A 23,361-nucleotide genomic window follows, 5' to 3' on the forward strand; every position below is an offset into this window, starting at 1 on the left:
AAAACCAAAAAGAAAAAAAAAAAAAAAAAAAAAAAAAAAAAAAAAAAGAAAGAAAAAGAAAGAAAGAAAAAAGAAAAAAAAAAAAAGAAAAGAAAAAAAAAAAAGGAAGCTAAACTATGTATGTCAACCGTTCAAAGAGCCCATATTGAAGACTCAGGATGCACCCCAGACAAGCCCCCAGGTTTTTGTTTTGTTTTGTTTTGGGTTTTTTGTTGTTGTTGTTGTTGTTTTGTTTTTTTCATTGCTGGGCACTGAATAGAATCTTGGTGCCAAGCATCTCCGGCCTTACATGCACCTTGAGATTCCCGGGGAAGTTCACAGCCCCTAAGTCCAGGCCTCTGGGCCCCTGAAGACCCCAGCTGTGGCACACTGGAGAGAAGCTAACATGGCTAGCTGCCCTGACCCAGCTGCACGGTGCTGCTTTCATGTTTGCGTTTCTTCAAAATGTCATAGCTTTTTTTCCTCCTGGGGTAGATTGCTGTGGACCCTCTCCAACTCACCGAAGCTGGCAGTGGGGACTGGAAGGAAGGATCCACAAATTGGGGATCCAGAAGGACCTGACCTGTGATAGCCTACCATGTCTCCTGCAGTGAGTCAGCCCAGGCCACACCTCTATTTCTGCAGAAAGAATTCTATAAACACCCATCCTGTCTGGAATGTAGTGTTTTGACAATTGGGTGGCTCATAAATATACTGTGTGCATAGTTGTGAATCTGGGTGGGTGTGTCTATGTGTGTGGGGTGTGTATGTGTGTGTGTGTGTGTACATCTGTGGTGTGTTTGTGTACATAGGGGGTGTGTCTTGTGTATTTGTGTGTACGTCTGTATGTGTATGTGTCTGTGTGTCTATCTCTGAGTGCGTTGTGTTTCTGTGTCCTAGTATCTGTATCTCTTTGTGTGTTTGTGCTTGCGTCTGCTTCTGGGGAAATAGGTCTTGCCACTTTATATCTTTATTGTCTAGGTTGGTGTGGCCTGAGACAAGTGTCAATTAACATCTGCTTGGTACAGGACCTTAGGCCCAGGAGACTGCAGGGTGCCATCTTCAGGCACCCCACTGAAAAATTTCAGGCTCTGCCTTCTTTGTTCACTTCAGTAACTCAGGATAGAGGTGCCATAGCCCCTTTCTGACTCCAGGCGAGGAGCAGATTCAGAGGCCAAGGAAGATGAGGTGGTCACCCCAATTTTGACTACCCCGTCCTTTAGCTCGCTCCTCTGTTGGCCAGGTCCTTAGCCTGGCTCCCCACGGGCCACTAAACATGCAGCTGTGACCTGGCCTCTCTGAGCCCACATATATTGCATGGATAAAATACTAACCACAGCACTAATAATTGGTTGGCCCAGTGCTTTCCGCGTGTCACCACCCAGCTCTGAGAACTGTTTACCTCACACCTCCTTGAGTCCTATTGTCCTAGGGTTGGTCTCAGCTCACTGCTCTGCTTACAGCATCCAGCCTCAGACCTCACTCCCATGGCGTAGAGGTCCACACCTTGTGTCCTGCCCTGGCCATGTTGGCTTCACTCTCTCTCTCTCTCTTGCTCCCTCCCCTCTCGGCTCTTGAGTACCATGATTTTATTATCCAGATATATTGGACTTTTCAAACAAGATTTCCAGTCACTTCTTAAGTCTCTCCTCAGCCAACCTTTCTGGAGAAAGAGTGGACTGTTAGCTGTACTCCCCATGTGTCAGCAGGCTTGTCTTCTCTTGCCTGTACTCGCACGTGTAGGACAGTCACATTTTATTAATCAGTATCTTTTGTCAATATCTCTCTCTCTCTCTCTCTCTCTCTCTCTCTCTCATTTTGTTTTGTTTTTTACATGAGTGTAAATCTCAAATGGAGTGCAGGAGTGGCTTGCCTGTGTTCTTGGCTCCAGCCTCCCAACCACGCTTACTCATTGACTTGTTGGCCCTTGTGAGGTCCCACGAAGGTGGACTTTGCTCTAGAAATCTGAAAATAAAGTCCACTGGGAAGGGAAGTGCCCTGTGCACACACCAAACACTCATGGCAGCATGCTGCTATGACATTCCATGAGCCATTAAGAGTAGAAAAGCAGCAACTCTCCCAGCCTGTCACTAGCATGGCAGGCCCATGGGTGTGGTTCACGTATAAACTGAACCCCAAACAGAACCTTGGACTCTCACCTCAAGGCTGCCGGCTCCCTGGCCAGCACCCGTGTGGAGAATGTCCCTCCAACCTTATCTAAAATCACTGGGAATATGGGAAAGGGGCCATTAACAGTTCTGTTCTTTCTTTATTTTTATTTTTTTATTTTTTGAGACAGGGTTTCTCTGTGTAGCCTTGGCTGTCCTAGACTTGCTTTGTAGACCAGGCTTGGCCTCCAACTCACAGTGACCTGTGTGCCTCTGCCTCTCGAGTGCTGGCATTAAAGGCGTGCGCCACCCCATCCAGCTTTCTACTCTTTCTTTAAGCTCCCAATTTCCCTCCATGTGGAATCCCTGGAGGCCTTTATTCTCAACCTCAGTTGTACTCCTGAGGCTTTACCTATTGTCCTCAAAGGCTCGTGTCGCCTGTCCATCTCATTAGTGACCAGTTACGCACTTAGCTGCCCACCCAGCTCCACACAGACAACCGTAGAAGACGGGGCTCAGCACACCAGCAGGAGAAAGACAAAGAGGCCCAGAGGCAGAGATGTCACACCTGAGCTAAGTCGTGACCCAGCTAAGTGGCGACAGAGATGCTCATGGCTGAGCTAGGTCAAGGGTTTCTAGAAGCCAACTGGGGACAGAATATAAGACATTTATTTGTTTATTTAGGTTCACAAGCAGCATTGAGATGCAAAAAACAAAATAAAACAAAACAAAAATCGAAGTTGAATTCCTCTTAAGGCTCCACTAGTAGGTAAACGTCCTCAAATAGTAGCTATTAGTGGACAGGATGTGTGAAATACTGTTCTACCTTGGAGAACAACCTTAAGCTAGATCCTACTATTAAAAATGGATTCCAGCAGGCAGGCCCTGTGGTTTGGGCCTCAACATCATCTCTCTCTCTCTCTCTCTCTCTCTCTCTCTCTCTCTCTCTCTCTCTGTCTCTCTCTTCTCTCTGTCTCTCTCTTCTCTCTCTCTGTCACTCTCTTGTCTGTCTCTCTCTCTGTCGCTCTCTTCTCTCTCTGTCTCTCTCTGTGTGTTGCTCTCTTCTCTATCTCTGTCTTTCTCTCTCTTCTCTCTCTCTGTCTCTCCCTCTTGTCTCTCTTTCCTCTCTCTCTCTTCTCTCTCTTTCGCTTTCTCTTCTCTGTCTCTCTCTGTCCCTCTATCTTCTCTCTCTCTCTGTCTCTCTCTTACACACACACATACACACACACACACACACACACACACACACACTTTTTAAACAGATACACAGGTGCATTGTGGTACATTTTCACTCAGTTGTTTTGAGACAGGATTTCACTCAGCAGCTCTGGCTGGCCTAGAACTCACTATGTAGAATAGGCTGACTTCAAACTCACAAAGATCCACCTTGCTTCTGCTAGGGATTACCGGGGTGCACCGCCCATGCCCTAACCCTCATCCATTTTATTTGCTGTTGTTGTTGTTTTGTTTGTTTGTTTTTCGAGACAGGATCTTTCTATGTAGCCTTGGCTGTTCTGGACTCACTTTGTAGACCAGACTGGCCTGGAACTCACAGAAATCCACCTGCCTCTGCCTCCCAAGTGCTGGGATTAAAGGCGTGTGCCACCACCACCCGCCTCCCTCATCCATTTTAAGTATTGTAGATTTCACTCTGTGCAAGTGTGCAACCCAGAATCCCCGACACCAGCCCTGGGCAGCTGTTCATTTGTTTACTGTCTCTCTGAATTTGCCTTTTCTGGACCTGTAAGTGGGAGTCTGATATACTGTCTCCCAGCCCCCTGAGTCTGGCTGCTTTCCTATCAGGAAGTTACTGTATCCATTGATGGAAAACAAGGACATCTTCAATTTGGGGCCATTATGAACTGTGCTGTGATCAGTGTTCACTTGGAAGTCCTTATGTAAATACATCTTTACTTCTCTTAGGTGGACACCTAGGAAAATTGCTGGATCATATGCTAATCTTAAACCTATATATTTATTTTATACATATTTAACTTTCTGGGCAACCTCCAAACTGTTTTCCAAAGAGGCTAGACTGATTCGCATTCCTCGCCCCTCTACAAGAGGCTCCGGTTTCTCTGGGTCCTGGGCATCACACGTTCATTTGCCTTTGTGGCTGCTGCTGTTCTAGTGGGGGCTGCTGTGGTTCTCGAGGGCACATATTCCTGAGGGTGATAAGCTGAGTCCTATCCCGGTGCTTGCCAGCGAGGATGTATCTCCTCTGAGAGATGTCCCTGAGTATAACTGGTTCAGTTTTTGATTGGGTTGCTTATCTTCTTAAGTTTATGGTCCTCGCCCAATGTTGTTTCTGTAAACTTCCACCCCTCCCCCAATCTTTGTCTTTTAAAAGGAATTATCTTATTATTTTTGTTTTTCGTGTCTGATGAGAGGATATTCATGTCATGTGGTACATGTGGAGGGTCAAAGGGCCATCTTGTGGAGTCGGCTCTCTTCTCCCTCCAGCTGAGGTCCTTAGGCTTGAGTGGCGAGAGCTGCAACGTTCTGAGCATCTCGTCAGCCTTTCCTCTTCTGCTTCTTATCTTTTCATCTCTGTCTCTCTTTTGTTTTTATCTATTTGTTTTTGACATAGTCCTACGATATCGCTGAGGTTGGTCTGAGATTTGTGATTCTCTTCCTGTTTCAACCTCCTAAATGCTGGGATTACAAAGCACATTTGCTCCTGCCCCTAGCTGTTTTTACTTTCTTTCTTTAAAACTATCTCTAAATTTATTTTTTATCATTTTTAATTTTTAATTATGTGGAAGGGGCAAGCACACACATGTGTGGTGACTTAGTGGTGGCTACACTCCAGTCCTAGTTTAGTGAGTTATAAGTGATGTATAAAATTATATAAATGTAATGTGCGTTATGTGATAATTTGGTATATGCCTAAGTTATAAAGAGATGGCCACAATCGAAGTAGATAGCATATCTATGGAATGGCAATTTTAATGTGCAATAGTTTTGAATATTTCTTTTATAAGTCAGGTTGTTGGTGTAGCCTCTAAGACTTCTGCCTAGCCATGGTTTTGAGTTTTGAAGACCCCCGCTTTCTTGTATTTGTCTAAGATTTTATGGGTGCTTACATTTTAGTTAATAATTCCTTTGAGTTACTTTTTGTTATGGTGCGCGGCATGTGTATGTGTGTGGGGATTCTCAATTCTTCCATTTTCTTCTTCTTCTTCATCTTCTTCTTTGTTTGTTTTTTGAGACAGGGTTTCTCTGTGCATACTTGGCTGCCCTGGACTTACTTTGTAGACCAGGCTGGCCTCGAACTCACAGAGATCTGCCTGCCTCTGCCTCCCGAATGCTGGGATTATAGACGTGTGCCACCATGCCCGGCTCCCATTTTCTTTTTAAAAGTGCACTTATTTATCTGATGTGTATGTCTGTGTGTGCAAGCATGCCACCATGTGTGTCAGAGGACGACTTTGAGGAATCAGGTCTCTCTAACATTGTAGGTGCTGGAATGTGTGCTGACTGGCTTTTAGGTCAACTTGACACAGCTACGGTCATCTAAGAGGAGGGACCTTCAGTTGAAAAATTGCTTTTATAAAATTGGGCTGTGGGGGGGGGGGCTGGAGAGACGGCTCAGTGGTTAAGAGCACTGACTGCTCTTCCAAAGGACCCAAGTTCAATTCTCAGTACCCACATGGCAGCTCACAGGTGTCTCTAACTCCAAGATCTGACACCCTCATACATGCAGGCATAACACCAATGTACATAAATTAAAACTTTTTTTAAAATTTAAAAATTTGGGCTATAGACAAGCCTACAGGGCATTTTCTTAACTAGTGATTGATGTGGGAGGGCCTAGCCCATTGTGGGTGGTGCCAATGTTGGACAGGTGGTCCTGGGTTCTATAAGAAAGCAAACTGAGCAAGCCATGGAGAGCAAGCCAGTAAGCAGTGTCCCTCCATGGCCTCTACTTCAGTTCCTGTCTCCAGGTTCCTGCCTTGAGTTCCTGTGCTGAGTTTCCTCAATCATGGGCTGTCACATGGAGTGTAAGCTAAGGAAACCCTTTCCTCCCCAAGTTGCTTGTGGTTGTATTTTCTTATGGTAATAGAAAGCCAAAGACAGGACCTAACAGGCTTTGTGGTGTTGGAAACAAATATTTTGGTGTCCTACAAAGAAAAACATGAAAAATGAAAGTAACTCAGCAAGGCAATTCCTTCTTTTCAAAAAGGAACCATGACCCAGAGGGGGCCAACAATCACGCCAGGGACAGGACATTCATTTAAATTTTATTCTAATGCAGGTGGTAACTGTGTCTTTCCCCCATTGGCTGGGGTCTGACTTCACAGTCTTTCCCTGCCTCCTTCTATTGACTAATTTAAAAAGAATTGGCACAAAGGAAATGGGCAAGGGGGTCGGCCACTCCAGGCCAGGGACGCTGGGGTGGAGGGCCTTTGCAGAAAGACAATTTTAACTGGTAAAAAGAGTAAAAGATGTGCACGAAAGCTTCACCAGCTAGAGGAGATTTAGAGATTTACGGAATATTGGCCCTTGGCAAGTGCCTTATCTTCCTCCTAGTGAATTGGCTTGATACCCTTGTCAAAATCAATTGGCCACAAGTGAGGGCTCATTTCTTGGTGGCCAGGTCTGTCTCAGCGGTCTGTCTGCCAATCCTTGCTAACACCATGCTGCCCTGGCCACTAATGCTGCTGGCTCACTGAAGCTGCTGTGGGCCACTGATTGCCCTGGCCATTGGTGCTGCCCTGGGCCACTGAGGCTACCTTGGGCCACTGATTCTGCCCTGGGCCACTGCTGCTTCCCTGAGCCACTTATACTACCCTAAGCCACTGATGCTGCCCTGGACACTGATGCTGCCCTGGACACTGATGCTGCCCTGGACACTGATGCTGCCCTGGACACTGATGCTGCCATTGGCTGCTGATTTTTTCCTGGACACTGATGCTGCCCTGGACACTGTGGCCATAGGGTAACATCTGAAGTCAAGAAGTAAAAGTCTCATAATTCTGCTTCTTTTCCAGTTTTGGTCATTTTAGGTGTTTTTAATTTCCTTATAATTTCAGAGTTAAGCTTGTCAGACAGAGAAAAGAAGCCTGTGGGACTTTGAGAGGAATTTTGTGGATTCTTCTTCACTGGTCTAAGGAGAACGAATGGACATCATCACAAACCATTACGTTGTTTTTCACTCTAACGACATGGGAGAGCACCCCACGTATTTAATGCTCACACTCTCAGCAATGGTCTGTGGTATGGTTCAGTAGCAGTCTGTGCACTCTTGCTGTGAATAGAGATATGCTCTCAGTTTCACTCTCTGACTGTTTCCCCGTATCTACAAATAAACCTGACCTCTGTAAGTGCTCCTATAACCTGCTACCTCGCCATGCCTATACACCCTAAGTTTTTTTCTATTTTAGTAAGTGATGAGGATGGGACACAGGCTTCATGCAAACGAGGCAGGTGATCCTTCAGCACACACCACCAGCATGGGTGCTTTGCCTGCATGCGTGTCTGGTACCCACCGAGGTCAGAAGGGGAAGTTCCAGGAGCATCCCCTGGAACCAGAGTCACAGACAGTTGGTGCTGAGTCACCTTGTGGGTGCTAGAAACCAAAGCAGGGAATCTCTGGAAGACCAGCCAGCGTTCTCAACTACTGAGTCAGCTCTCTGTCACCCTTGCTCTGCTTCTAATAGTATATCCTCTTACACTCCAGGCCTTTCAAAGGGAGATCATGTTAGCTGTGAGTAAAATGGCTCCATCTCTTGCTACCTGTGCTGGATGTTTCTTTGTCCCTGGGACGCTAGTTCCTGTTTTGAGGTGTCTGCCTGGAATGCTCTCCCTCTAGGTAATCCATAGCTCACTCCCTCTCTTCTTTAGATGGCGACTCAGATGTCAGTTTCTCATGAAAGCCTTCCTGTAACACCCTCCTTAAAGCTGAATCATTCCTTGCTTCCTAGCCTCTTTAGCCGCCCCCCCTTTATTCCATTTTATGTGCTTCCTTTGTGCACATACACTGGTGTACATACACACAAAAACACAGGATCAGCCCTCCATATTTATGGCTTCTGCTGCATGAACTTAACCAGCAACTGGAAATGTTTAGAGGAGAAAAATGCATCTGTACTGCACATGTGCAGTGCTTGGTTTTTTTTTTTTCACCATTGTTCCCTAAAAACAGTATAAAACCAGTAAGCAGCCTCCCTGTTGTACTGGGCAGAGTGGTGATGCAGGATTGACTCATCTGAAGATTCTGGTATCTGTGGGAGTTCCTGGACTGGACCCCCACAGATACAAGATGATTTACATAATAGATATTCATTATACACACATATAATGAACATATATACATATATAATGTACTCACATATACATATATGTATATATAACGTGTACATACACATATGTGTTTATATGTATATGAGCATATATACATATATTCTGGTATATGTATTTATACAGTTTCATCTAATTATCTAATTATTCTCTTACGTTCATTGATAAATGTTGGCTCTTGGCAGGACTGAGAAACAGAGTCACTCTGCCCTTCCTCTCTATCCTGCATCTCTCCCTAGAAGTAGGAATAGGTAAGGTTGGGTCTGGGGTGAGCCTAGAGTCCAGGCTGGGTTGGGTGCTGGGAGGTAGTACCCTTCAAAGGGACCCTTTCTTCCGCTTCCTTTCTGCTGTCTTCCTCACCTGGGCTGGACCACCTAACCCTGTGCTCAGTTCCCTGGGGCGTGGACACCATTTGCAGTGCACTTCTCTGTGCCGGCTGGGGGTGGCTCATTTCCTTTTCCCCAGCGTCCCACAGATGGGAGGCTCTGAATAAGCAAGTGCAGGTTGCAGGAGAGCAGAAGAGGCCAGGCTGTGGCCTTGGAGAGTCCCTAGTCACCCAACCCTCTGCCAATTGCATGAAGTCATCCTTCAGTGAGTCCGAGAGGAAGCTGTCACTGTGGCATCCAGTTTCAGGGTTAGATGGCAGTTCCTCATGGTGCCATACTTTCAGAGTGCTAGGAGGGCAGAGGTTTGGGCCCGAGCATGGGGTATGAGCCCTCTCTTTGCTTTCTAACTGGGGACTGTCTGCACCTTAACTTTTTAGAGCACGTTGCACTTGAATCCAGGTTGGAAGAGACTGACATCTCCTGCGGCTGGCCAGTGTGAGTTTTATCTTACACCTTTCAGTTACAGAGTGTAAAGTGTGACCTCAGGGCACACACATGCTGAGCTTTCTCTACATCTCTGATGCTCCTGCCTCCACCACCAAGGCAGGCCAGAGAAGTTCATTTTCTTCATGGGAATATACTTCCTCTACTTTCTGCTTTAGAGCAGGCCATCAAGAATTCTGCCAGGTGTGGTGGCCCACACCTTTAATCTCAGCATTCTAGATGTGGCAGCAGGTGGATCTTCATGAGTTCAAGGCTGGCCTGGTCTACAAAGCCAGTTCCAGGACAGCCAAGGCTATACAGAGAAACCCCATCTCAAAACAAAACAAAACAAACAAAAAACAACAAACAAAATTCTCTTGAAGGTAGTGAGCCTAAAGAACCCATTTCAGAGGATACCCTGCACCAAATGAGAGAGAAAGGCTGCACAGAGCAGCCAAGAGGACTCTGGATGAGTCGTGCTGGCTTTCCCCAGCTAGTTCATCGTCGGACCAGCCCTTTTTCCCCAGTCACAGTTCTACCTGGTTCAGGCTTTGGTCCTACTCAGGCAGTGAAGTCTGCATGGAAACCCAGAACAGGATTCGGAAGAGCTATCTTGCGAGCTGGAGCACTAGGGGCTGCTAAAGGGTGGTGCTCCAGTGGGTGTGGAATCAAAGAGTCCTTGAGTGGGTGTGGAACCTCCTCTCCCTCCTCAGACCCATTACTGAACTATTCTCCTCCTCTGTGTCTTTTCTAACCTCATCTACAGTAAAAAGAGACATGTGTTTTCCTGAGCCCCAGGGAGCTGGTTCAAGGGAATTCACTGGGCCTCAGAAGAAGCCGTGGGATTACCAGCTTCTGTGACGGTCACGAGCGCAGGTGGGACAACCTGGGGTTGGCTACAGGTAGATAGAGTGGGAGAAGGGGCAGCATTAGGCCCTGAGCCCTTGACCTGCGGGATCTGACTCTTAGTTCAGGTGGAGAGGGACGGGCTGGATTGGATTAAAGAGGAGCTGCCTGTGTGCTTGCTGTGGAGATCACTGTGTGGCCTGCACTGGAGCTGGCTTTCTCTTCTACCCCCTTATCTCATGCTGTCCCATCAACTGACTGCTAATGGGTTGCTAGGTGATTTGTGGGGTGGAATCCATAATTGCTTTATTATAATCTGTTTGTTATTCTCCATCCTTAATTAGCATCTGAAAGCATTAAGTCGAAGAGAATAAAACATTATTAATCCTTGACAATAAGAAACATCAGAAAGATGCATTAAATCTTTGGGCAGTTTATCAAGTAAATGAACTTCTCTCTCTCTCTCTCTCTCTCTCTCTCTCTCTCTCTCTCTCTCTCTCTCTCTCTCTCTCTCTCTCTCTCTCTCTCTGTTTCTGTCTCTGTGTGTGTGTGTGTGTGTATGTCTCTCTCTCTCTCTCTCTCTCTGTTTCTGTCTCTCTCTCTGTGTGTGTGTATGTCTCTCTCTCTCTGTCTGTCTCTGTGTATCTCTCTCTCTCTCTCCCTCTCTCTCTCTGTTTCTGTCTCTCTCTCTGTGTGTGTGTATGTCTCTCTCTCTCTGTCTGTCTCTGTGTATCTCTCTCTCTCTCTCTCTCTCTCTCTCTCTCTCTCTCTCTGTCTCTCTCTCTCTCTGTGTGTGTATGTCTCTCTCTCTCTGTCTGTCTCTGTATCTCTCTCTCTCTCTCTCTCTGTGTGTGTGTGTGTGTGTGTGTGTGTGTCTCTCTCTCTCTGTCTGTCTCTGTGTATCTCTCTCTCTCTCTTTCTCTCTCTCTCTCTCTGTGTGTGTGTGTGTGTGTGTGAGATGAAGCTTGGGACTGAGCACATGTTAAATAAGTACTACACTCATATTCATTTTTCTCCCCCCGTCATGAGCCAGTGTTTCACCTAGCTCAGGCTGGCCTCCAAGTTACTGGTAGCTGAGGGTGACCTTGAACCTCTGATCTTCCTGCCTCTACCACCTAAGTGATTTTTTTTTCTTTAAGCAAAAGAGACCAGGAATCTTTGCCAAGCTTAGACCCCCACTGATGACTGAATCATTTGAGAGCAGATTGTCAAGGCGTGGCCCTTTGTGCTGCCTAGTTTTATGTCAGCTTGACACAGACTGGAGTCTTTTGAGAGGATGGAACCTCAGTTGAGAAAATGTCTCCATAAGACCAGGTCTATGGGGCATTTTTAAAATTAGTGAATAATGAGGGTGGCCCCGCCCATTGTGGGTAGGGTCATCCCTGAGCTGGCCATCCCAGATGCTGTAAGCAAGCAGGCTGAGCAAGCCATAAGAAACAAGGCTACTCCCCCACGGCCTCTGTTTCAGCTCCTGCCTCCAGGTTCCTGCCCTGCTTGAGTTCCTGTCCCGACTTCCTGTGATGATGAGCAGTGATGCAGAAGAGTAAGCCAAATAGACCCTTGCCTCCCCAAGCTGCTTTGGCCGTGATGTTTCATCGCCTGTCATTGTTAAACACCCCAACATAAATCTCTTAAGAACCAGATATTCTCTCAGTACCAGGAAAGTCACTAGCTCTATAGCACCACTAATGTCCAGTCTGCGTTCAGACTCACCTCATCCCAGAGGGTACCTCTAAGCTCTTGGACCTTGCCCATGCGATGGGAGAAGCTGTGTCTCTAATGGAGTTATGTCTTGCTATCTCTATGACGGGGGCTGAGCATCTTTCTACATGCTTACAAGGGCCACAGTTATTTGTCCATAAACTATCCACTCATGGATTTTACCATTTAAAAAAAAAAAGAATTACTCTTTTTTTAAAAAATCACTTTGAATACATGGGTGTGTGCTTATGAGTGCAGGTGCCTATGTTGTTAGCTGCTGACACAGATGCTGAGAAGAGAACTGAACTCTTGGTCTTTGGAAAGACCAGAAAGTTCTTTTAACCACTGAGCCATCTCTCCACCCTGCTCCTTCCGCCATGCCTTTTTTTTTTTTTTTTTTTTTTTTTTTTTTGAGTCAAGGTTTCATTATATAGTTTAGGCTGGCCTTGAACTGGTAATCCTTCTGCCTCCCAAGAGCTGGAGTTATAGGTGTGTACCATCACACCCAACAATTTGTCCACTTTAAAGTTCTATGCTGCCTGCTGGATGTGGTTGCTCATGCCTTTAATTCCAGCACTTGGGAGGCAGAGGCATGTGAATCTCTGTGATTTTGATGCCAGCCTGGTCTACAGAGCAAGTCCAGGACAGCCAAGCCTACATAGAGAAACCCTGTCACACACTCACACACAAACACACACACACACACACACACACACACACACACAGACACGATGAAGGCAAAGATGAGTGGTCATCCGCGGGAACCCAAGGGTCGCTAGTGAACACCAGCAACAGCTTGCTGAGAGTCGAGGACTGTATTTTCCCATGAGGACCCGCCCTGTGGTCACCTTATTACCACACTTCTGGCTTTCAAAGCTGATTGCTGACCAAGTTCTGTTCTTGAAAGCACTTGGTTTGTGGTGTTTCTACTGTGACCATTGCCAACTAAATAGGAAGGCTCAGGCCTGTGTGAGCATCCCAGTGAGGATCATCAGAGGCATGTGTATGCCTTCCTGTCTCTGACCCCAAGCAGGCCCACCCAAGCCTGATCCTCGCCTGCCTCAGAGCTGGCTCAGAAGAGGCATGAATACACTGGGCACTGAAGGTGTGACTTCACTCTCCATGGGTGGCCAAACCCATTGAGGTCAAGGCTAGTGGATGACTCACCTGTCCAGTGTGGCCAGTGAGTCAGCAGGCCCTGCCGAAGGCCCAAAGGTGCCAGCATATTTGCTTTCTCCTGAAACCCAGAAGCATCTAGAAGCAGCCCCTGCAAGTTATCATCTTGACAAATGAACAGCAAAATGGTGCAACACCCCTCCCTTGTGCCACACCTTCTGTGTGTTCCAGAAGATAAAGACAAAGGTCTTAGAAAGCAGAAAGAGAATTTGGGGTGCATCTTCGGGAAAGTTTCCTGATCCCTCTGGGCCTTAGCCCCTTCTTCGAGTCACATGGTGCTGGCAAAAGTCCCTTCCTTGTGGGCTTGTACCACTGTCATACCAGGATGTAAATGTGAAGTTCACGGTGCAGAGAGCTAGCCTCTTAGCAACCCTTTGGGAGAGACAGATAGCTATTACTAATAAGAGCTACCTCCAAATAAGTTTCCCACAAAGAGAAAAGTGGGACAGTGGGACACAGTATTTCCAAGTCTCCATCCACGATTCTGTGCATACCTTAGGTGACCTTTTCCTTTCCCCTGGTGGGGAGGCCTTGGAATAGACAAAGCATGACCTCATTGGCTCCCACCGATGTTAATTACTGTTTCCTAATTATGAAGAGGAAATGATATCTCAATTCAGACTCGGTTAAAAAGAAAGGAAACCAGGAAAGAGCTGTCACCTCTCCCCCTAGGCGTCAGTTCCCTCAGCCAGCACCCAGCAGGGCGTGGCTCTGCCAGCTATGGCTGATGGGCTATGTCTTTGGGTCAGAAAGGGGCCTGTGGAAATGGCAGAGGCCCACTACCTCTGTCTCTCTGCTGGTTCCTGGACTGGTCCACGTGTTCGCCCGACAAGCTGAGTTTTGAGCCCTGTACTGGGGATCAAGAAGACCCATGGCCATACCTGCAGGCTGGGAAGAGGGGCAGATGGTCCTCATGGGGGAGGGCACTCCTACAGCAGAGCTTTAGGAGTCAGTATTCTGGGGACATCTCTCTGGTCTGATGGGTTATTACTGCTCCCAGATTACTATGGAAGGAAAAAAAAAAAAAAAAGATTACTACCCAGGAGGAAAGTGGCAGTTAGTGGAGCCACCTGCCAAGTGTGTTTTCATCCCACGTTGGTTTAGAGCTCTCCAAGCGGTCTGTCCACTCCTCTGACCTCCTTTTAGGCCGAGGCCCCACTGCAAGGCTCCTCAGTTGCCATGGGCAGTGAACTCTTGAGGCCCACCTGCTTGTCTGAGTCTATTTCCTGCTCTGATGTCTGTGGCTGAGTGATGACATATTTTAATTCCTTTCTGTGATAAGCCTTATTACCTTATTGGACCTAAATGTCTTGGACCCTAATACTCACCTCGCTAAGTCATGTGCAGACGAGAAAGGAACTTGTTGACAGCTGTTACTGTGTCGGTTAAGTAGAACAGGCCTTTGCCTAAGTCACACTTTAAGAACTACTAAGACTGATACCCTATGAGCAAATACAGGGGGAGGAGGTCCCCCTCAGTCACAGTCGTAGGGGAGGAGAGTAAGGGGAAAATGGGAGGGAGGGAGGAATGGAAGGATACAAGGGATGGGATAACAATTGAGATGTAATATGAATAAATTAATAAAATATATTTTTTAAAAAACTACTAAGACATGACAAAAGCATCTTCTACACACTGGAAGAGAAGACGAAAGTGAGTACTGCTCTGTGATGCATCCTGGGGGAAGAGTTTATAAATAGCCATAGAGTAACCACAGTACAAATTAACTGAACATGTTCCTGGCCTTCCCGCCATGAGCCCCCCTCATGGAATAAATATTTTGGGCTTCTTGCCAGGCAAGCTCTGAAGAGAGGTGGGACTAGGTCTGGTTCCTGGGCTGGACTGTGTCATTTCTGTCTCTCTGCTGTTGTATCACCCTACAGAACAGACACTGCTCCTATTTGATTAGCAAACAGTGTGAGAGAAATACTGCAATTTGTCCAACACAAAGCCCATGAGCTGGGCTCCTGGCCCAGGCTGTCCAACTTGAACTTGGTTGTAATAGTAATACCCCCGCCCTTTCTATGATTCCCTTTGAATGCTTTTGTCTTTTCCCCCTCCATTCTGTCCGTATTTCTAAGGAAGAAAATCCAAGGAGCTCAGATCTCTAGAGATAAGCGGTGTTAAGGAGAACACACAGCTGGCCCCACGCTGACTCCAGTGTTCAGAACATGGTGTGACTTTGGACAAGTTGCTTAACCTCTCTGAGCCTCACTTCTCTCAAATGAGGAGGCTGGAGGAGATGACACAGCTGCCCAGCCCTCCCAGCCCTGCTCCAAGAGCTGCGTGCAATGTTTGCACAATAGAGGCTGCCTCTGTTCTCAAGCCTGGGTGTGGAGGGTGAGGCTACCCTTGCCAGTCCACCGGGGTGGGCCAGAAAGGTATCAGAGACAGTGGGGCCCTGTGAAAGTGTCTTTTGTTTGCCTGATTTCATTCTTGTCTCTGAGGCTTATTGCCTTGGTCTGCTAACCTAGGCCTAGTCCTGGAAGCTTCTAGGCTTAGAATGTTTTCAGCCTGTGAGACTTACTGATCAATAAATTCACCCTTTCTAGCTCTTTCTGAACTCTGGTTGGCCGATTTAACTCAGCTGTTCTGGCTCAAACTCCTCTCCAAGCTGACTGATTCAATGTGGTTTTTCTCAGTCTCTCGCTGAATTGCTCCGCTTAGCCTCAAAGTAACTCCAGCAATCTGTTCTAATCTTCTGGCTCCTTCGCATTCTCTGGCTCCTTCTGTCTTCACCTGTGTCTAGCTTGTTCTATCTGCAACCTGTCTCTGTAAAACTTTGCCGGTAAGAACTGCCTCTGAATTCCACAAACTGAACAGCCACAAACTCCACTGCACTGCACTGCACTGCCTCTCAACTCGCTGACTCAACCCAACTGCCTGATCAGTCATCAGAGATCTGTATGTCTGTCTCCTGAGTGCTAGGCTTAAAGACGTGGACCACCAAGCCTGGGCCTAAGCTTTTCTTTACCTGAAAACTTGCTCTCTACCAGGCTAGCCATCACTCAGAGATCTGCTTGCCTCTGTCTCCTGGGATTAAAGGTTTGTCTGCATTTCAGCCGGATCAGAAGATCTGGGTGGGTTCAAACTCTATCCAGGGCTGCTGCGGGGATCTCTGCTCTTTGAAAAAAAGAACTCCAGGCCATCTGGAGCCAGAGGCCTCAGCCAGCACTGCCAATATGAAGGTTGCAGAAACTGAGGCCTCAGGAGAGTAAGGTGGCTATGGTCATGGGCCAGATCTGCATCTACAGCTGCCAGCTGGGTGACCCTGGCCATGTCCCTTCTCTGAGCTTACTGACCCCCACCCCGTTTCCTAGAACTGTCACTGAGACCAGGAGGTGACACCTGTAAAGTACCTGGCACTGAAGAAATTCACCAGCACTCTTTTTTTGTTGTTTTGTTTTTTGTTTGTTTTTCAAGACAGGGTTTCTCTGTGTAGCCTTGGCTGTCCTGGACTAACTTTGTAGACCAGGCTGCCCTCGAACTCACAGAGATCCACCTACCTTTGCCTCCCAAGTGCTGGGATTAAAGGTGTGCACCACCACCACCAAGCTCACCAGCACTCTGCTATCACTCTGGGCCTACTATATGCTGGGCATTATTTCCACAGGGGAGAAAAAACACAGGCCCTGCCCAGCGTCCAGCAAGTATGCAGACCAGTGGCATAAGACAGTGGCTAATGGCTTCCATACCAGCTGTCTTTCAGAGCCTGGGAGAGAGACAGCATGCCAGCAAGTCTTCCTTTGCTTAGATAGCCCCTTTGCTGGTTCTGCAGGGGAGAAGTGTGTCAGCAGCTCAGAAGACAGGGGCTGGCAGGGCACTGTGAGCAAAGCTGTGAGGGGCAGGAAAGGCCTAGAATATTTGAGGAATCTTCGCTGAGTTCTCTTGGAACCCAAGAGCAAAATGAAAGCAAGTGGAGTCAGGCAGAAGTCCAAGCCGACTGGGAGACGCAATGGATTTATTTATTTATTTATTTATTTATTTATTTGGAAATGGGAGTCATAGAAGGTTCCAGAGCTAGAAGTCTTGTAGCTCAGGTTTGGAATGCCCCCCCCCCCACCCCAAAGGCTTATGCATGGGAAGGCCTGGTCCCCACTCTCAGGCTCAGGGAGAAACTTTGAGGGAGTGACATTCATCTCATCAATGGATAATGGTGGTAGGCTCAAGAGTTTGAAGGACTCTCTGGCAGAGGTAGGGACTGTCAGAGGGGGCCTTGCCGCAGGGGGTGGAGCCTTGTGGCTCTCTAGTCTTAACCTCTTTGCTTGGCTTTGAACTCCAGACCGCATTCTCCCTCACCACAGGCCCACTGTGATGATGTTCAGTAATCCTAGGCTGGCACCTCCATTCTGCCTTCTAAGTTAGTTGTTCCTCACAGTGGCAGAAAGCTGACTGTCACTGGGAGAGGCCAGGGGGAAGGTGTCTAAAAGAGGGAAGGTCACTGTGGGATATTGCCCCTCCCTGAGGACAGCTTTTCTGCGAGGATCCCATCCGGCCTTCCTCCCATCATTTTATTTAGCTCTAGAGGGACATGGCTCCCTGTTTATAAATAATGGGAAACTGAGGCCCAGAAATGAGCAGTCACTTGCCCAAAGTTACAGAGCAGAGAGTGAGCAGGGAGCACTTTTAGTTATTAGTGAGGGGTCCTCCCGACCTCCTCGACAATCCCAAGTCAATCCAAACGAGAGGAACCGACAGGCTCACAGGCTGGTGCCAATCCTGCGCACCAACTGTCCCCACTGATGCTTCTCTCCCCAGTCATGGGGGGGTGGGGGTGGGGGGGTGTGCATCCAGGTGAAGTGAAGGATGACAGGCCACGCAGTCAAAGAAGAGAGGAAGGTTAAATCTTTTGGCTGATCCTTACCATCCACCCTCCCCCCCCCCCCACCGATACCCCCAACCCCAACCCCCACCCCTAGTAGTTTCTAAGCACACCTGGAATAGGGAAGCACTCAGGCCAGTAAGCCCCGCCTCTCTGGGAGTTGACATCTGCTGACTCACCCTGTTCTGGGCCCGGAGCAGCTAAGTTCACAGTACCAGCTGCTCACCCTTCCAACTCAACGGAAGACGCTCTGGTTCTGCCCAGTCACCAGGGCATTCTCAGGCCTAGCCTGGGACCATCAGTGCCTATACCTTTGCTAACACTCTCTCTCTCTCTCTCTCTCTCTCTCTGCCCGGCCCCCCCCCCCCCCCGCCGGGCTCCAACCAACCAGTGTCTATAGGTGTCTCTCAAGGACCCACCTAGAGTGACCCCCTAAGCTCTGATGCCAGATTCTGAAACACACAGCCCACAGGCCTCATGATATAAGAATCACTCTGCTGGGAAGGGTAAACCTCGAGAGTTGGTGACTCACAGGAGGGGAAAGGTCTGGGTGTTCTGTCCCATCCGTTTCACAGGAGAATGCCACCAGGTCATTGCTGCACGGTACCAGTTGTGTATCTACTACCTTGAAGGCTCAATGGAGAAGCGGGTGGCCCGCTCCCCAACAATCAACTGGCCGCTGGCTTCCAGCCTGCTCTTCATGCTTCGTCTATGTAGGGAAGAGAGCAGAGCTCCACAGAGACCAGCGGACATCTGACTTCACTGCCAGGCCAGGCCACTGTATTTGTATAAAAAGGTCTTTTCGAAAAGTTTGGTGGAGAAGGGTAAAATGAATGGTCTTGAAAAAAAAAAAGGAAAAATTGAAGCTGGTATGCAGTTTGAAAAGGCAGCAGCTGTAACATTTTATGAGTCAACTCAAAAAATATGTTGAGGTCCTCAGCTGAATAAGTAGAATAAACAAATAATTTTCCCCCCTGTCTCTCTGAGATGCAGGGAGGACGGTGTTATCTGAAAACTTCTTTGCTATTCTTTTAGATCAGTGCTCAAAGGAAGGTTAAAAACGCCCTTTAAAAACAAAGCATCCCGATTTTACAGAATCTAGGCAGAACGCAGCGCTAAGGGAGGCCAAAGAGGACGGACATTGCAGGGCGAGGACACATGGTGGCCGGTAAAACACTTCCCCTCGCTGAGAGGAAGAAACCGCAGAATGTTCCTGATTCGGCACCCCTGCAGAGTGGTGCAATGTTTATGTTTGTGTATCCAACTCCGTGGTGTCGCCATGCGGGCTCCGGCCAAACCGGGTAGTTGTGGAGTTTGGGGGGGAGAACACAAACACCACTGGGGTCTTCCCCGGTGCCAAGGTACAGGTCTCGGAGGCAACACTCCTTAGAGCGCCTTGAGATTGGATTAGGAGTCCAGCCTCTGTGGAGGACCGGGACCAGGATATGGTGGACAGAATTTGTCCCACATAGGGGCAGATTCAAGGCCCCTAGCCCTGGGTCGCTGGAGTGCTCCAAGGAGGACGCCTTTAATCCTACCAAGCACTAGCGAGGGAAGGGCAAGCGAATTTCGGTGCGTTCAAGGCTAGCCAGGGCTACCCAGCAAGACCCCCGTCTCAAACAAAACAAAAGAAAAAGTTGTGAGCGTGTGTGGCGGGGAAGTGGGGGTGGCTGGCAATATCCTCTGGTGCCACGCGAAGACAGCGTGCTTGGCGGTCCCTGGGCGGCGCTGTCGAGCCCTTGCCAAGTCCCCACCAAAAGGCTCCACACCCGATCTTGCGACCCTCGTCCCTTAGCTCCAAGTACTCTAGGGACCAGCCGCCGTAGGAATAACGTTCTGGCGGGGCGCGGGGGGGGGGGGCGCTACCTGGAGACACTTTCCTTTGTTCGGCTTTAAAACATTTTAAAGAGACCTTAGAGAAGGACATCTCTACTCAGCCGTTTGCCCTGGGGAAAGCTACAGGGTCATGGACTGAGTTGGTCATCTCTTTCCACCCCCTCCCCTTTCCCGCTCTGCCCGCCACAGCCGTGGTCCCAGCAGTGCCCCGGAGTGCTTGGCAGAGACCCGGGAAGGGGAGCGGAGCAGGTGTCCCCGGGTGCGTCCTCAGGCCGCGCGTTCTGGCCACCCAGGCTGGCAGCACGCCGTCCTGCCTGCCGGCCCGGCGGACAGCAGGGTGGGGGACCGGGCAGCGAGCCAGCGCTCAAAGGCGACCCGCTCCCAGGCCGATGACGTCTTTGCCTTTGGCTGTGGCGGCGCCAAGCCCGGCAGGGCGGGTGACGTCACCACCAAGTCACGTGACCGCCATTCAAACAAACAAACCGTCTTCCCTCCCTCCCCCCCACCTCCTCCCGCCCCTCCCGTCCTTCGGTGCCGCGCCCGGGACCGCCCCCTGCGAGAGCCAAATAAAACCGCGCTCCTCTGGACAAGCGCGCAGCGGAGAACTGGCGAGCTGAGCGCGCGGTGAAGCCAGATTAGGAGCAGCAAGCACTTGGGGACTTAGGGCCGCAGGGCACTGCGCAAGATCGATAGACTGTTTCTAGAGAGCCGCCGGACGGACACGCTGGGGTCGCTGGGGCTGGCCATGGTGATGGAGGTGGGCATCCTGGACGCTGCGGGGCTGCGCGCACTGCTGCGAGAGCGAGCCGCACAGTGTCTGTTGTTGGACTGTCGTTCCTTCTTCGCCTTCAACGCGGGCCACATCGCGGGCTCGGTGAACGTGCGCTTCAGCACCATCGTGCGGCGCCGCGCCAAAGGCGCCATGGGCTTGGAGCATATCGTACCCAACGCAGAGTTGCGCGGCCGCCTGCTGGCCGGCGCTTACCACGCCGTAGTACTGCTAGACGAGCGCAGCGCCGCCCTGGACGGCGCCAAGCGGGACGGCACCCTGGCTCTGGCCGCGGGCGCGCTCTGCCGGGAGGCGCGCACCACTCAAGTCTTCTTCCTCCAAGGTACGCGCTTGTTCTGACAGGACTTCTGCCATCAGCTAGGGAAGGGGCGTCCCACCTGGAGTGTGTGGGCGCCTGTGTCCAGTCTCCAGGGACTTGTCACCGGCTTTGTTTGGCCCCAAGAACAAAGACTTCCCTGATCCTTCTTTGTAAACTCGCAGCCCCCTGGTGGGTGGGTGACTTGTCTCCAGGTACTGTGTCGGTGGTGCTAATGGGGAAAATGTGTGCCTTTGTATTCTCAGGAGGATATGAAGCGTTTTCGGCTTCCTGCCCCGAGCTATGCAGCAAACAGTCCAACCCCATGGGGCTCAGCCTCCCTTTGAGTACTAGCGTCCCTGACAGCGCAGAATCCGGATGCAGCTCCTGCAGCACGCCTCTCTACGATCAGGTTAGTAGGAGTCCGGGTCCATGCTGGGCTGGGGGGCGGGGGGAGGCAGAGCTGGCAGAGGTCTAGAAGGCTTGTGCCAGGGGGAGAGAGTACAGAAAGAGGCTGTAGCTTTATTTATACTCGATGGGGGCACAGGCATCTTTATTCCACAGTGAAGCGATGGGATGAAGTGCAGTCCCCCAGTTACTGGCATATAAAGGCTCCTTGGCTCTGTCTAGGTCAATGGGTTTAATTCTTTACTGTTATTTTAATATGCCATCAACAGTGCTGAGGTCACCAGTGGGGAGTTTTTGAGGGTGTGGGTACTGTTGTTAACTCTGAACAGGCTTGACTGAATGCTGGACTGTTTTGGATTTCAGGGGGGCCCAGTGGAGATCCTGTCCTTCCTGTACCTGGGCAGTGCCTATCATGCCTCCCGTAAGGACATGCTTGACGCCTTGGGCATCACCGCCTTGATCAACGTCTCTGCCAATTGTCCTAACCACTTTGAGGGTCACTACCAGTACAAAAGCATCCCCGTGGAAGACAACCACAAGGCAGACATCAGCTCCTGGTTCAACGAGGCGATTGACTTCATAGGTAAACGGAATAAATAGTGTCTGGGACTTCTGCCTTCTGCCCCCACTGTAGCCACTGAGTCCAGCCTCTTGGGTGGAGGCTCGAATGGCCCTCACCCGAGTCTGCCTCCTCACAGAGTAGCAAACAGACTCAGATAGTTGGACTGATGGATTTGCCTGGGATTATATAAGTGCAAATGCCCAGTGTGCTATCCTTTGCACGGTGCACACATGGAGCCTGCATGATAGCAATCAGGCTGACCCTGGCCATCTCTGGACGGGGTCGCACATGACATTTCTTAGCAGTCTTTGCTCTGGGCTTGGGGTGTTCTGAGGTTTTGAGTTGACCCACCGCTTTGTTTTCCAGACTCCATCAAGGACGCTGGAGGGAGAGTATTCATCCACTGCCAGGCGGGCATCTCCCGGTCAGCCACCATCTGCCTCGCTTACCTCATGAGGACGAACCGCGTGAAGCTGGACGAGGCCTTTGAGTTTGTGAAGCAGAGGCGGAGCATCATCTCGCCCAACTTCAGCTTCATGGGCCAGCTGCTGCAGTTTGAATCCCAGGTTCTGGCTCCTCACTGCTCGGCCGAAGCTGGGAGCCCTGCCATGGCTGTCCTAGACCGGGGCACCTCCACCACCACTGTCTTCAACTTCCCTGTCTCCATCCCTGTCCACCCCACGAACAGTGCCCTGAGCTACCTGCAAAGCCCCATCACGACCTCTCCCAGCTGCTGAAGGGCCAGGGGAGGTGTGGATCTTCACGGTGCCACCGGGATGCCACTCCTCCCATGGGAGGAGCAATGCAATAACTCTGGGAGAGGCTCATGTGAGAGCTGGTCCTTATTTATTTAACAACCCTTTCCCCCCTCCCCCCGAGTTCCACTGAGTTCCCAAGCAGTCATAATAATGACATGACCGCAAGACATTTGCTGAACTCAGCACATTCGGGACCAATGTATTGTGGGTCCATCAGGTCCCTCTGACAAAACGGGGCAGAAGAGAAAGGACTCTGTCTGAGCCAGTTTCTTTGCTTGCCCGTTTTTTCTAGAAACTTCATGCTTGACATACCTACCAGTATTAGCCATTCCCGACGACATAACGCGTATGAGAATTTTACCTTATTTATTTTTGTGTAGGTAGGTGATCTGCCTTTCACAAATGTCAGCGTCTACTCATAGAAGAACCAAATACCTCAATTTTTATGTTTGTGTACTGTACTATCTTGTAAATAGACCCAGAGCAGGTTTGGCTTCGGCACTGACAGACAAAGCCAGTGTTGGTTTGTAGTTTTTAGCTGTCAACAGTTGTATGTTTGCTGATTATTTATGACCTGAAGTAATATATTTCTTCTTCTGAGAAGACATTTTGTTACTAGAATGACCTTTTTTATACAACAGAATAAATTATGACATTTCTACTGAGCTCTCCAGGCTTGCTTTCTTTGGCAGCCCTACCCACTCATAAGCGAGCATCAAGGGGAAGAGTTGGGGTCTGGTGCACCTCATAGTTGTCCCGTGGGTTCCATGAGATGACTGGGATGCGAGAAAAGCCATGCAGGTGAGGTGTAGGAAGCAGTAGGTGATCTCACCCAGATCTTAGTGTAGGCTCAAAGTGCAAACCTGTGTCCTTTATCGGCCACCATCAGCCACCATGTCATCTAGGGAGTTTGAGTGTCTTCAGAACCACTTGCTTAAATTGCCTTTTTTTTTTTTCATTAATATCTT

General features: G+C 49.2%; 1 protein-coding gene across 1 annotated transcript; it reads left to right on the forward strand.

Annotated features, from left to right (window-relative positions):
* The first annotated feature begins 20,186 nt into the window (after nucleotides 1-20,186).
* Dusp1 (dual specificity phosphatase 1) lies at nucleotides 20,187-22,511 on the forward strand. The gene is made up of 4 exons (XM_051167387.1): nucleotides 20,187-20,692; nucleotides 20,932-21,077; nucleotides 21,437-21,656; nucleotides 22,002-22,511. The coding sequence occupies exons 1-4, from the start codon at nucleotides 20,326-20,328 to the stop codon at nucleotides 22,370-22,372; spliced, it is 1,104 nt and encodes a 367-aa protein (XP_051023344.1). The 5' UTR covers nucleotides 20,187-20,325; the 3' UTR covers nucleotides 22,373-22,511.
* The last annotated feature ends 850 nt before the right edge of the window (nucleotides 22,512-23,361 follow it).

This window comes from Acomys russatus, chromosome 25, assembly GCF_903995435.1.
Source record: "Acomys russatus chromosome 25, mAcoRus1.1, whole genome shotgun sequence".
Taxonomy (NCBI): Eukaryota; Metazoa; Chordata; class Mammalia; order Rodentia; family Muridae; genus Acomys; species Acomys russatus.

Bases quoted from the DNA above. Each gene is read 5' to 3' on its own strand.
- Dusp1 (XM_051167387.1), top strand. From the start codon at position 20,326: ATGGTGATGGAGGTGGGCATCCTGGACGCTGCGGGGCTGCGCGCACTG. The intron at 20,693-20,931 runs GTACGCGCTTGT...TTGTATTCTCAG, and splicing joins TCAAGTCTTCTTCCTCCAAG to GAGGATATGAAGCGTTTTCG. The intron at 21,657-22,001 runs GTAAACGGAATA...TTTGTTTTCCAG, and splicing joins CGAGGCGATTGACTTCATAG to ACTCCATCAAGGACGCTGGA.